This window comes from Brassica rapa, chromosome A06, assembly GCF_000309985.2.
Source record: "Brassica rapa cultivar Chiifu-401-42 chromosome A06, CAAS_Brap_v3.01, whole genome shotgun sequence".
NCBI classification, from domain to species: Eukaryota; Viridiplantae; Streptophyta; class Magnoliopsida; order Brassicales; family Brassicaceae; genus Brassica; species Brassica rapa.
The window spans coordinates 18662298-18676605 of NC_024800.2; the positions used below are offsets into that span (position 1 = coordinate 18662298).

The 14308-nt window shown below is 33.4% G+C and overlaps 3 protein-coding genes and 1 long non-coding RNA gene across 5 annotated transcripts; 2 read left to right on the forward strand and 2 right to left on the reverse strand.

The window, feature by feature from the left end:
* The first annotated feature begins 875 nt into the window (after positions 1 to 875).
* On the forward strand, positions 876 to 4557 carry LOC103873725. The gene is made up of 3 exons (XR_004448775.1): positions 876 to 1268; positions 1577 to 3262; positions 3342 to 4557. It is a non-coding gene; the product is annotated as an uncharacterized LOC103873725 (long non-coding RNA).
* A 2567-nt stretch (positions 4558 to 7124) lies between these two features.
* On the reverse strand, positions 7125 to 8579 carry LOC103873726. Its single transcript, XM_009152116.3, has 5 exons — positions 8380 to 8579; positions 8094 to 8198; positions 7687 to 7942; positions 7513 to 7590; positions 7125 to 7410 (listed from the first exon to the last, which is right to left on the reverse strand). Exons 1-5 carry the CDS (start codon positions 8416 to 8418, stop codon positions 7283 to 7285), a joined length of 606 nt encoding a protein of 201 aa, XP_009150364.1. The 5' UTR covers positions 8419 to 8579; the 3' UTR covers positions 7125 to 7282.
* Positions 8580 to 8584: 5 nt separating this feature from the next.
* Positions 8585 to 9895, forward strand: LOC103873727 (diphthine methyltransferase homolog). Its single transcript, XM_009152117.3, has 2 exons — positions 8585 to 9013; positions 9094 to 9895. The coding sequence occupies exons 1-2, from the start codon at positions 8707 to 8709 to the stop codon at positions 9798 to 9800; spliced, it is 1014 nt and encodes a 337-aa protein (XP_009150365.1). The 5' UTR covers positions 8585 to 8706; the 3' UTR covers positions 9801 to 9895.
* On the reverse strand, positions 9841 to 11525 carry LOC103873728 (glutaredoxin-C1). Of its 2 annotated transcripts, XR_004448433.1 has the most exons (5): positions 11244 to 11525; positions 10820 to 10908; positions 10627 to 10725; positions 10325 to 10539; positions 9841 to 9912 (listed from the first exon to the last, which is right to left on the reverse strand). XR_004448433.1 is itself a non-coding variant. In XM_009152118.3 (4 exons), exons 1-4 carry the CDS (start codon positions 11345 to 11347, stop codon positions 10469 to 10471), a joined length of 363 nt encoding a protein of 120 aa, XP_009150366.1. In that variant the 5' UTR covers positions 11348 to 11525; the 3' UTR covers positions 10238 to 10468. The 2 variants fall into 2 exon arrangements, 1 of the variants encoding a protein (XP_009150366.1); XM_009152118.3 differs by lacking the exon at positions 9841 to 9912 and having other exon boundaries at positions 10238 to 10539.
* Between the last annotated feature and the right edge of the window lie 2783 nt (positions 11526 to 14308).

Sequence of the window (14308 nt, forward strand, 5' to 3'; positions counted from 1 at the left end):
AACACACTAAAGCTTGATGAAGATGACGACAGCGGAACTCGATGAATACGACAGCGGCAAGGCTCGATGAAGCCGACGGCGGCAAAGCTTGATGAAGATGACGACGGAAAGGTTTGATGAAGACGACGACGGAAAGGTTCGATGAAGACGACGACGAAACTTGATGAAATCTCGACGGCGAAGCTTGATGGAGACGATGGATCTCGACGAGCGAGAAAGAGGAAGATATGTTAAGGATAAGGTAAGGGTTAGTCTAGTCTTTTACACATTAATGAATGTGGCATTTATGAAAATGTCCTTTGATTGGTGGTAAAATTGAATAATGGTACCAAACAAAGTGTAAAAGTAAAATTTCCCCTACAATATATACATAAAGTACTCTTTTTAAAATTATATTTTCAGATTTTGGATAATTCATACTATTATTAATTTTAATCAATTATCTAATCAAATAAATTAAAATTTTGTTTTATTTTTTTAATTTAGTTATACATTTTATTCGATTAACATTTAGTTATATAACTCATGTTTTTCACTTTTTAGTAAAAGACTTTTTCAGATAACAATACAATATATACATAAATTATCTCTTTTTTTAAATTATATTTTCAGATTTTGGATAATTTTTACTATTATTAATTTTAATCAATTATTTAATCAAATAAATTAAAATTTTGTTTTTATTTTTTAATTTAGTTATACATTTTATTCATTTTTTAACGTGATTTTTAGATTTTAGATAATTCAATATTATATTTTTAATTATATAATTAAAATTTTTATTTGATTAATATTTAGTTATATAATTCATGTTTTTAAATTTTTACTAAAAGACTTTTTCAGATAACAATACAATATATACATAAATTATCTCTTTTTAAATTATATTTTCAGACTTTGGATAATTCTTACTATTATTAATTTTAATCAATTATCTAATCAAATAAATTAAAATTTCGTTTTTATTTTTTAATTTAGTTATACATTTTATTCATTAAGGGTATAAACGTTATTAACCGCTCTAACTTTTAACATGAGAGCTCGATTCCAAAAATTTACTTCGAAAATTTTATTCGATTAACATTTAGTTATATAATTCATGTTTTTCACTTTTTAGTAAAAGACTTTTTCAGATAACAATACAATATATACATAAATTATCTATTTTTTAAATTATATTTTTAGATTTTGGATAATTCTTACTATTATTAATTTTAATCAATTATCTAATCAAATAAATTAAAATTTTGTTTTTATTTTTTAATTTAGTTATACATTTTATTCATTAAAGATATAAACGTTATTAACCATTCTAACATTTAACGTGATTTTTAGATTTTAGATAATTCAATATTCTATTTTTAATTATATAATTAAAAATTTTATTTGATTAATATTTAGTTATATAATTCATGTTTTTAACTTTTTACTAAAAGACTTTTTCAGATAACAATACAATATATACAGAAATTATCTCTTTTTAAATTATATTTTAAGACTTTGGATAATTCTTAATATTATTAATTTTAATCAATTATCTAATTAAATAAATTAAAATTTCGTTTTTATTTTTTAGTTTAGTTATACATTTTATTCATTAAGGGTATAAACGTTATTAACCGCTCTAACTTTTAACGTGAGAGCTCAATTCCAAAAATTTACTTCGAAAATAATAGTATATATTTTTACTAACCCCCATGATAATGCAATACCCACAGTGCTGTAAGTATATTTTGATACACGCACCCATCTTTTTTTTTTTGAAAGCTACTTGCGCCCCTCTTATGGAGATTTGAACTTATCGCTATTGATTTCTATTTTATTTTGAAAATAGTTAATTTTTTTGAAAATTTAAAGAAGGAAATGAGCCGACTAAAAGAAAAGAACTGAATCGACTATTGTTTTAGTAAATTCTATGTATCTTGAAACAAAATATTTTTGATTGTGTAATTACTATATATTTAGATGGTTATTTGTAATCTTATCAGTATTCTACAAATATTATCTCTCTTTTTTAACAAAGTTTCAAGCTAATTCCTTTTGTAGACAACGATTTTTTGTGTGTGTTTGTGACATATATTATGACTTTTTTTTTGTTAGTTAAGCTCTTTTAATGTTTGTTTTTCAAATAACTATCATATATATGAAGCTAATTTCTGTTTTTTCACAACTCTAATTTCCGTTTTAGTTACTTGTTTGTATATTTGTTTCATTTTATTTTGACATATATATTTTTTTTGGAAATTTTATATTTTTATGACAATTTATTTTTTCCATTTTTTTTCTAAGTTAAGTTTCAGAAATTTGAGAGTGCATCATTATGTGTATTAGATCATGCTTTGTATCTTCTTTGCGGGAAGGTGGAAATCTCTATTGAAAGGAAGTATGCTTTTAGCTACATATAGTGTAAGCTATTTCATTTCCTTCTTATATATTGGCCCGACTTCTACAGCTTCTTTGATGTATATTATTTTAAATTGACATTCATATGTTAGTGTGATTTAATTGAAAACCATCTTATCATTGCAGCTCATGTTATCCTTGCTCCTGAGATCGAGGAGAAGGCACAACCTCTTATAGATTCTGGATCTGACCATGAGGTATATACCAATTTTTTTTTTTTAATAAAAGTAAATTCAAAATTTTTACTTTACTTTCATCGCTTTGGTAGGTATACTGGTGGGATTACGAAAACGTGGAATTTCCCATGATTTACGTCTACAAGAGGCTTATTTATGACCGTATCACCTAGAAATTGAGAGAGGAAGGCTGGAGTAGACGCAAAAACATCACTATCGTAGTGGGGTATACATAAATATATATGCTAAAAAGCTGCTGAAAAAAAATTGATGTCATGCTCATAATCTTAAGAGTAAGTTTTTATGTGTAATTTGTGAGTTTTATTTGGTTTAGAAACATTATTAGCTAGATTTTTTTTTTGTTTCAGGACCTCCAAACACAAAAGGAGACCAATCAACAGATAAACAAATAAAAGCTCTGATACAATGTTGGCTTAGAAAAGGTCTAAAGGCTCAAAAGACATGAGGATATGGGGATTTCAAACCGAATGTCGAGCTACTGAAAAAAGCAGGCCATCAAACAATGATTTTATATCGAGAAAACTCAACTTCATAAGAATTATGTGGGGCTGAAAAAGGCGGAAATGGAGAAGGTTTATGTCTGCTCCAAAAGAAGTTAAGAGCCAGAGAAACAGGAGATCTGATATGATAAGGCATCAAAGGCAGCTAGAGATGCGGATCCGGTAAATTCACCATAGTTTTTCATTATGAGATGTTTAACATTTATTATTAATCAAGTGAGTTCTTGTTTTTGTGGATCAGGAAAAGCGACAGAGACTTAGAGGAAAGAGAAACGGTCAGAAAGAAACATGAGAAGGCTAGGCGATTGAAGCAACACGCAAGGAGGAATCAAAAGAGAAAAAAAGAATACAAAGAGAAATGTCCTTGTTCTTGCAGTCGTTTGTGTAAGCATTGATTTTCGTATTTTCTATCATGTCTTGTGATTTGGTGAATTAAGGTCCCTTGCAGTCGTTTGTGTATTCCATATTTGTGTTGTCTTAGTAATCAAGTGGTTTTTGGTTTCTCTGTGTATGCAAGAGGATTTGTGGAAGGTTGCATTCCCTGTTGGAAGGTAAAAACAGTGGGATCAATTGGATAAGTTCGAGTGGAATTTCACAAATATCGAAGTAAGTTCAGTTATCCATTTATAAGAATCTTGTGTTCACTGAGTGTTAAAAAACTCACATGAATTGTTTTTTGCTTTTTGTGGTAGCAAGCTCTGCAAAAAGATCGAAATCTGCATGGGAAGCTAGTATATGTTTTTAGCTGTACATAGTGTAAGCTATTTTATTTTATACTTAGATATTGGCAGAATTTGTATGGTCTTGTTTGCTGTATATTGCTCAAGTTGTGTCTGGCAAAAAGGAGGACAAGACTATCCTTTCTTCTTCTTTTTTTATTCTCGAGAAATTTAATGCATATCTAGTGCACTAGAAGAAAAATGATGTACCTTTGGCGTTATCCACAAAAATGCTAACAAAAATTTAGTTATTCAATGATAAAAGTAGATTCTTATATCTAATATGATTAGTAAAGCATCATAAATGTGAAAACATAAACCAAATATATAATCACATTCAAATGATTGATTGAATCCATCACAAGTAACTTAATTTTGCAATAGCACTATAAATGTGGAAAACATTAAACTAAATAAGTAATCACATTCAAATGATTGATTGAATCCATCACAAATAACTCATATGCAATATGATGAATGATTTATCCCAATGATTACTGCTAAACAATAATCACTATGACATTCAACATGTTTGATGTTTTAGTCGCATTTGCAGAAAATGAATTGAATCTGATTTAGTTCATTTTAAATATGGTGGATATAATTTTATTATTTAATCGATCATATAAAAGGAAAAATGAAAATGCAAAATCAATGATCATATACACTTTAAATATGGTACACATAAATTTATTATTTAATTGATCAAATAAAAATAAATATGAATATGCAAAATCACATATCATATACACTTTCAAGAAAGTATTTCAAAATCATACGAAGTTAACAACGACTAAATTTATTCTAAATTAGTATGAAATAATTCATATTAATTTCATCTAGTTTTGAGCTCTATCTATGCCAAGCGGCCAAGCCATATAAATTTATGCAATCGTTCTACCATGACTTAAAGAAAAAAAATTGCATATAGAATAATGGAAGTGATTTAAATTAAAATGCATATATCCTAATATATTAATTGAGAAGCATTACAACATTGTTTTGTAGCCACGTGTCACCACGAGAATGAAATTCAGAATTTTTAGAGAAATAGGTTGGTACATCTTAACTTATATTATACTTTTTATTAAACTAACTATTAAATTGATAAATAGTATACAAAAGAATATTCTCGCAATTTACTTATATAAAAGTTACAGAATTTCCTAATATGATTAACGTATATATATGACAATTAATGATTATGAATAATAAATATTTGATAATAATTTTTGTATCTTATCTCTTTTTTGTTTAATTTTATATTATTAAAAGATATAAAACAATCAAATTAACCATATGATAAAAAAAATTCTTATATATTATATTTTAAAACGAAAAACGTTAAATGTCTCACTAAAATTTTGTGATTAATGGTTTAATTTTTTTTGGTAATAACAAGATACAAATGATTATAAATCGTATGAATATGTAGTCTCATTTACTAGACATTCATATTATATATTAACATAGAAAAATACTTAAATTTGATCATTTCTATTAAAATCTTACTATTTTAATTTTGAAATTTACATTCAAAAATCGCGTTTATTATATGAGTATGAATTCTCAATAATAAATATCTATATTAAAATATATTATATATCTATGTCCATGTCATTGAAATTTAGTTATATACCGTATAAAATAAATAAAATGATTATTTTGATTTATTTACCAAAACATTATCGTAAATAAACAAAATTTATTGTTTTGATTTATGTGTTTACTCTAATTTAATTATATATATAATACGTAAATGAATAAAAATAAATAATAATATATAAAACTTTATTTTATATATAACATTTATTCAATGCAACTGCGCGGATCTTAAGCTAGTAACAGTTTAATGCCTGAAAGGATGAATGAGAAAACGATATCTAATTCAAAAAATGATACGTACTCATATTTGAGTCTTTATTGGGCGTGCGACGAAAGTAGACTGAAGCCCACTTATCTCAATTTTCTCTATTTAAGTTTTTTTGTTCTGTTTAAACTTTTCGCATCCAAAATTCGATCAAACAATATCAAAAGTTCAACCTCAAGCTTTCTTTCTCCCTAAACTTCTTTTCTCATCTCAGATTCTTCCTATATCTTCTCCCTCTTTTTGTCACTAATCCGATGAGCTCTGATACCATTGATAAGACTACTGTGTTTTGTTGGTGTATCTCCAAACATGCATACGTAAATTGTATAGATCTGTAAACTACGGATTAAAGGGAAACCTTAATAGTCTGGTGTTCAAAAAAAAAAAACCTCGTCCAAGCATGCGGTGAAGGCCCGGCTTAAATAGTGCTAAGACCTTGTGCTAAATTAAAAAAAAATCCCAAACGTTAGCTATTTTGCAGTAACTCTGAAAATTAGGGCCTTAATATTTCTAGTTTTTAACAAATAAGAACTTTATTTTTAAAGGAAAAACAAAGGACTTTGTGCAAATGTGCCTTGAGCACATCTGCTAAGCCGGCACTTTCGGCAGAAATAAAATCGCAAGCTTGTCTTTTGATTTTCCGGAGTCCATCTCTAGACAAGCATGTGGTGAATGAAGCCCAACAGAGTTCGGTTCAAATCCTCTACAAATGCAGATATTATCTTGGCATCGAAAACCCATGAACTATATTCTCTCCAGGATCCGTCGCTATCCCACTATCTTCAAGCTGTTTACAACACCTACACCACTATCTTCAAGCTGTTAACAGACGAGAAAAGGACTTTGATAGACCATCTGACACATTTCAGGAAGGAGTTTGCGTTACCAAACAAGCTAAGAGCACTGATAGTGAGACATCCAGAGCTATTCTATGTGAGTCTAAACGGCACATTGTTGATCAAAGAAGGATTGATAGATCTTGTTCAAGAAGGAAAGAGAATATAGACCTGAACGGACAAGGAAAGGTGCGGAATATAGCAATGATGATAACAGAGATGCAGGCATTGATAAGACTATCGTCTTTTGTTGGTATATCTCCAAACATGCAATATGTAAAGTGTATAGATTTGTAAACTATGGATTAAAAGTCTAGCGTTCATAAAAAAAAGGAAGGAAACCTTAATAGTCTTTCTCAAAACCTACAGCTATATTCGCTTCTTTCGCTGCATGGATGCTACAAATACAACAAAGGAGCGGCTGGTGATGGCGTAGATAGCACTGAAGCTATAGCCATAGATTCAGGTGTGGAATATTTCAGTGAAGAAGATGATGAGGAGGCATGTGGTGAAAGTGTAGAATATTGGAGTAGAAAGCTCTCTTCTTCTGGTATGAGCAATGATAGAAGTAAAGAGTGTGTTATTGAATCCTGGTGATGTAAATTGCTAAAAGAGTAGAATAACAATCAACGTTTTCGTATTGTATACTCACAAAATTGTACGAAACTACAAAAGAACAGTGTTTATGTTCGTTATCTTATTCTCCATCGGCTTGAAAATTTAGCATACAAGAAAAAAACTGTGAACGTTCCCTTTCTTATTTTCTTAACTGTTGTTCGAGTCTCTCAATAGCAGCACCAACACCACTTGTGACCTCGCCATGGTGGCTCGTGTCTTGTTTGTTGCCTTCGTTTGCCTTCTCCATGAGCTTCAGTTGTAACCAACCTGTTGAAATAATACGGCATGCACTTAAGTTTAAGCCAATAACTCCTTTCACATGGTATAGGACTTGTGGGCAATGTAAATTCCAAGATGCAAATTAGTTACCAAGAGGGAAGCAGACTGTAGCTCCAAGAACTGAACCAAGCATCACATTCCGCGCACGCCAAGAAAGAGACCCCGGCACTGCCATATTGTGATTAGAGATAAGGACATGTTAGGACACAAAAAGATATCTTGGATCTAAAATGTGATTAGAGAATGTGGTAATGTATCAAGTACTGATTAAGCCAAATACAGCAGCAGTAGCTGAACCAGCTCCCACGAAATTGAAAACATCATGCACTCCTCGCGTCTCAGCTAAAAAGTTCTGTAGACTGAAGTATGAAGCGGTGAACATCCCGAGACGCATGCCTCCAATGAGGGAGCCACGAGTAACCCGGGTGAATCGTTTCTCCATAGCATCTCGCATCAATCTGTGTTGCTCTCGCTTGTCCTGTGTACTACCCATCTTCAACATCACCTCTGCATCCTTGCTCTGTTTCAAAACCACGGCCACTAATTTTAGCGTTGGAGACAGATTCAGCAAACTTTGTTTTATCTTATGGGTTGAGTTTAATACAAGCAGACACAAAACATAAATAATAAGGAGCAACTAGGTCTTTTATATAAATTGAAAGAAGACATACCACAGAAGCAGAAGCCTCTTTGCTGCCTCCATATAACATTCCAGCAAATATCCCAACAACAGTTGCTGTTCCCCAGTTTGGATTCCCAGCTAATCTTGAAGAGTTCTGTGTTTCATGTTATAATAACCATAAACCACTTCAAAATCCTACCTTTGTTCTACATTCTTAAATCACAATCACAAAGAAGACACTCGAAAACAACGAATCGTCAACGCATTGCCTCTAAAGAAGGAACTTATCACAAAGAAATGATCCTTATCTATGCATTCGAACAAAAGAAGCTTACGCCTGGGATGGTTTCTTCTGGATTGTCTACCGCTTCCATAGATCAAAATTTACTACAGTATCGAGGAAAAGATAAATCCTCAATCTTCCTCTCTCTCCGCCGCAATCGCTTTCTAATTGTTGAAGACGACCAGAACAGTTCCATTAATCGTCGGAGATAAATCTTAACCGGTTAAGTCTAATTTAACCGGATGAATTTGTTTTTCCCGGTTGGATTAAACCAAATTATTTATTACTTTCGGCACGACGTCGTTCCATTATCTTTTTATTATTAGCCTTTGTCCTCTGCTTCGTTGTTTAGCCGCCGAGAAAAGCAGGGAGAGTCGCCATGGACGCAGATCATTGCTACCTTGAAGGAAACGCAGACGCAGTAGAGTTCTGTCCTCACGAGCCTCACGCGAACTTGCTTGCAGCTTCTACTTACACACTCCAAGAAGGAGATCTTCCCTCTCGATCCGGCTCTGTCTATCTATTCGACGTCGAACATTCTCGTTTGAATCTCCTCCATAAAGTCGACACCACCGGAGTCTTCGACATCCGTTGGAGCCGCGGTGGCGGCGGAAGCTTGGCGCTTGCTCAAGCTGACGCTGATGGGTGCTTGAGAGTTTACAAGGTCGATGACTCTGAAGACAAAGGTAACGACTTTATCGATATTGCAGTGAAGTAACACGCTTGTTGGTTTGGTCTTAAGACAAAGTCTTATGCTTTGCAACAGGTTATTGTCTGAGAGAAGTCGCTGGTGAAAAAATCAGTTCATCAATGTGTCTTTATCTCGATTGGGATCAATCATCAACATCGATTGTAGTTGGTTTATCCGATGGCTCTGCTTCTGTTGTTTCGTTCACTGATTCCAATCTAGAGACAGTCCAAGAATGGAAAGGACACGACTTTGAGGTTTGGACAGCTTCGTTTGATCTCAACAACCCTAGTTTGGTCTACACTGGATCAGATGATTGCAAGTTCAGCTGTTGGGATATCAGAGACAATCCGGGGGACAATCGGGTTTTCCAGAATTCAAAAGCTCATACGATGGGTGTTTGCTGCGTTTCGCCGAGTCCGAGTGAGCCTTACTCTGTATTCACTGGAAGTTATGATGAAACTTTGAGGGTTTGGGACACGAGGTCTGTTTCAAGACCTGTGAATGAAGTATCGGTGTCTTTGGGTGGAGGAGTGTGGAGAATCAAGCACCATCCGTCTGTGCGTGGTGTTGTTTTGGCAGCTTGTATGCATAATGGTTTTGCTGTAGTTAAGGTTGGTGGTGGGAAAGGTGAAGTGATGGAGAGTTATAGCAAGCATGAATCTCTTGCTTATGGAGCAGATTGGTATAAGGGGAAAGATCAGAAGCGGAGTCTTGTGGCAACTTGCTCCTTTTATGATAAGCTTCTTCGTTTATGGAAGCCTGAAACTGCGTTTGAGATTTGAAGTTGCTTGATCCTTTTTTTTTTTTAATTGTTTGCCTAGATTGTTGAATTTCAAATTGCAATGCTTTTTTCAATAAGAGCTACAAGATTGTGTGATGGTTAAATCAACACAGAGTCCGTAATCTACTTTGTCAACTTCAGAAGCAATAATATCGTAATACATAGTCAACTTCAAAAGCAATACTATCGTTATAGCACAACACCTGCAGTCTCCAGTGATTCAGCAAAAGGAAGCTACACAAATCACTTAATTCCATTAACCAAACCAAACTATGGATGTTTTGTCTGACAAAGAGAAGGGGTGTTTCGTTTTATTTGGTTTAAGGGAGAAATCACTATCTATCAATTTGAAGACATAAGCTTTTGATCAGTACACCCACTTGAGTACGTAAAAATACAAGCTTACCTTTCCGGTACTTTCAGTATAACAGGACAAAAGCAATGTCAAGTGGTTCAACTATAAAGAATCTCCAGAAGCTTTTTACTCAAATTAGTTTTCCGTTAACCAAACTAGAGCACAAACAGCAGTGTTAATGTTTTGTTTAAAGCAAAGTGAAAACCACAAGTATCTTTCCTTATTTGGGTACTTGACAATATGTAACACATATAACATTCTTCTTCATTTCCACTGTTTATAGTTTCAGAGTTTTCACTCAAAGCTGGGAAGAGTTAATTGGAGATAGCACCAGCTTCAGTAAGTAGAGGCACAAGCTTGCCTTGCTTGTTACTCTCCATCACTCCTGCAAATACACCCAAATGTTTTTAGTTAGTTCTTCCAGCGACCTCCATTAAATGTGCAGAGAGTTTGTATAGTGTTGTTGTCTTACTATCGCATCCACCGATATGTTTGCCTTTGATGAAAACATTAGGAACAGTGCTCTGTCCAGTCCACTCAGATAAAGCTGATTGGATCTCACCTCCATCACCTGTTAAAAGTAGAGCAATTAGTTGATTAGTTGTCAATTAGGAGAGCATGGAACATATAATAATCCAGGTTGACAGGGATTTGGGGTTTCTTACTCATCTCATCGAGCTCAAGTACTTTAAAAGTTGCACCTAGCTGTGTCAACAACTGTTTCACCCTCTGGCAATAACCACAGTAAGTCTTGCTGCAATAGTGAACATGATCAAACCCTTAAGACTCAGAGTGAAGTATTATAACAACGAGATGTGAATCAATTAGTAGACATAATAAAGCAAAGGGGAAAACTTTGAGACTCCTACGCAATCAACATTTAGTAGCAGCATCCATTATGTTTGTAAAAGCTTCACTATAACATCAGTTTCAAAAGCAATTAACGATGATATAAAAGCAGAAACTCAGAGCAAACGAAAAGACTGAAGCTCTTGATCAACCAAAAACATAGAGATAGAGACTTAAATACGCAAGTTATCAAACAGAGCATCACAGATGAAAAAACGAAAAAAGATGGGAAATTTCAACCTGAAGACAACGACCGGGTGAGCGGAGACGATCTCTTTGGCCTTGTTTACGACAACCTCCATCTCTTCCTTGTTCAATCGATTTCCACTGAACATAGAACCCATCTCTTCCTCTTACCTAAACAGTAGATATTCTTTGAAGGAATCGGACAGAACAACTCCTATAGATTCCTTTCACTCGACTTTCGTTCCCAATCTTGCTGGCTGTTCAAAGAATTTTATCGTATACTTTTCTAGTTTGTGAGAAGAAAGAAAGAATCGTTTACTTTTGTGCGTATTTAGAACATCCGGAGTACTTAGATAATTAAATATTAATTTTTTTTTGTTTTGTTTTTGTTTAAATAGTGAAGGATCCGAATCGAAATGGTGAGTTCCATTGCAGAGTTTTAAGTATATAAATATTATTATTTATTTTTTTAATATAATTTTAGAAAGGAAAATTTAAATAAAACATGATTAAATAAAAACATGATTAAATATAAAGATTACACATAAGGGTTTATAAAATGTAACGGTAGCTAAACACACGGTAAAAGCAGAGAAAAAGACTTAAGCATTCTCCTAATTCATCGCTGAGAAGACTCACCACTCTTTCTGCTCAAGTATTTACTCAGTATTTCAGAGCAATCTTTTCTTTCCGGACATACACACATCAATGAAGTAGTTTTCCCATCTCCAACCACATTGAACACAAATAAGTCTCCTATCTCGCAACTGTCATCGAGACAGAACTTTCTCCAGCCTCTTGTGATGTAAAATTTGCCGCATGATTCGGTAAATCGCAAACTCACATTCCATGAATTCCCTCTTTGTTCACCAGTATCGTCTCTTGGCATTGTTTGTTCAAAGCAGTAGAACTCGTAGCTCCCACAGAAAGATACTGCAAACAAATAACGTAAAGACACATAATAGATTAAACAATTAATTTGACTAACTAAATTGACTCACAAGTTTGTCTTCTTGTAGATTTGAAGCAGTGACCTCAGCCAAAAAACAGTAGTCGAATGAGAAAGAAGACATTGCCCATGTTCCTCCTGAAATATAAAAAACAATTTTCCACGTCAAAAACATCTCAGAAGTTTGCTATGCTATAATATATCTAACTCGCATATTTTTCTACATAATTATAGATGTTAGAAAGCAAAATAATGTACCAGTATTGTTGATCGTCTGATGTTAGAAAGCAAAATAAAAATAAAACATGATTAAATAAAAAGATGATTAAAAAAAAAGATACAACATGAGGCCTTATAAATATTTAAGATGATTAAATTTAAAAATACAACATGATTATGAATCACCAAATTTGTTTTAAATATTTTCTATTAAATCATATTTCAATCGATGATGTGCCTGGGTATCGTGAACATCATCCCGAATGCCGATAATATTATGGATATTTGTAGGCATGTCGTTACCGACCCGTAAACTTCTTGGGACGTCTTCCTCTTCAAATTCATAATCATCGTACCGAATGAATCCATCTCGTTCATTCTCGACTATCATATTGTGTAGTATGATACATGCTCTCATAATCTTCCTAATCTTCTGTTTGTCCAATGAAAGAGCCGGGTTCTTCACAATCGCAAATCGAGATTGCAATACTCCAAAAGCCATTTCCACATCTTTGCGGGTTGCTTCTTGTTTTTAGCAAATAATTCTGCCTTAAGACCTTGAGGACTTGTGATAGATTGGATAAAGGTTGCCCATTTGGGATAGATACCATCAGTAAGATAGTAGGCCAAGTTATAGTTGTGTCTGTTGACCACATACTCTACCTTGGGAGCTCGGCCTTCGAAAATGTCATCAAAAACAGGAGACCGATCCAAGACATTAATATCGTTTAAAGTACCTGGTGGACCGAAGAAAGCGTGCCATATCCAAAGATCTTGTGAAACCACAGCCTCTAAGACAATTGTCGGTTTTCCCGAGCCACATGCGTACTGTCCTTTCCAAGCGGTTGGGAAATTTTTCCATTCCCAATGCATGCAGTCAATGCTTCCAACCATCCTAGGAAACCCGCGTTTCTCTCCAATATCGAGCAACCGTTGAAGATCCTCTGCTGTGGGCATTCGTAGATACTCATTTCCAAATAACTGTTTTATTCCGTCAGTGAAATGGTGTAAACATGAAAGTGCCGTGCTTTCACCAAGTCGGAGATATTCGTCTGCCGCGTCAGCCGCTGAACCGTAAGCAATTTGACGAATAGACGCCGTACATTTTTATAGTGGAGAAAGACCAGACCTCCCGGTTGCATCTCTTCTTTGTGTAAAGAATCGAATGTTCTCTGAGAGGCTCACCACTATACGCAAGAATAAATCCTTACTCATGCGGAACCGGCGTCTGAATAAATGGGCCGAGAATGTTGAATGTTCGCTGAAGTAGTCATTTTATAAACGGTTGTGTCCTACTTCACGGTTTTGCTCTATATAAGCAAAGCCTCTTCTGCTTATTGGGTTGGGACCCGATAATGTCATTGTATGTATCATCCACAATTTCGTCGAAAATTTCTTCCAATCTTTCATCAACGTTATCGGATGAGGATGATGACATCTTTAGATATCCCTACTTGAAACCAAAATTTTATTTATTGGTTACTTAAATTTTAGTAATTTTTTTAAAAAATTGAAAAATTAGAAAATTCCATTTTTTTTTAAACCAATTTTAGTATGATTATTCACATTTTCAACACATGTTTTTATACTTAATGTAAATAGCTTTTATTAGTCAATCAGCCGAACACATGCAACGGGTTTCAAACCAAATCATTAGATGAAGCAACACATGTTTCAGTATAAATATTCAACACATGTTTCAGTTTAACTAAAATGAACCAAAAGAACATAAAATGCAACACATGTTTCAGTTTGAGCAACAAGAGTGATAAGTGTTACCTAATGCCGAGTGGATACAAAGAGAAGGCACCAAGAGAATACAAGTACTACTTCTTCTTCTACCAAGAGGATACAACGACTGCTTCTACTTCTTTTACAAAGATAAAGCACCAAAAGGATACAAGTTTTGAAAGTGGAGAATCTGTGACTTGCTACTTATTATACAACAAAG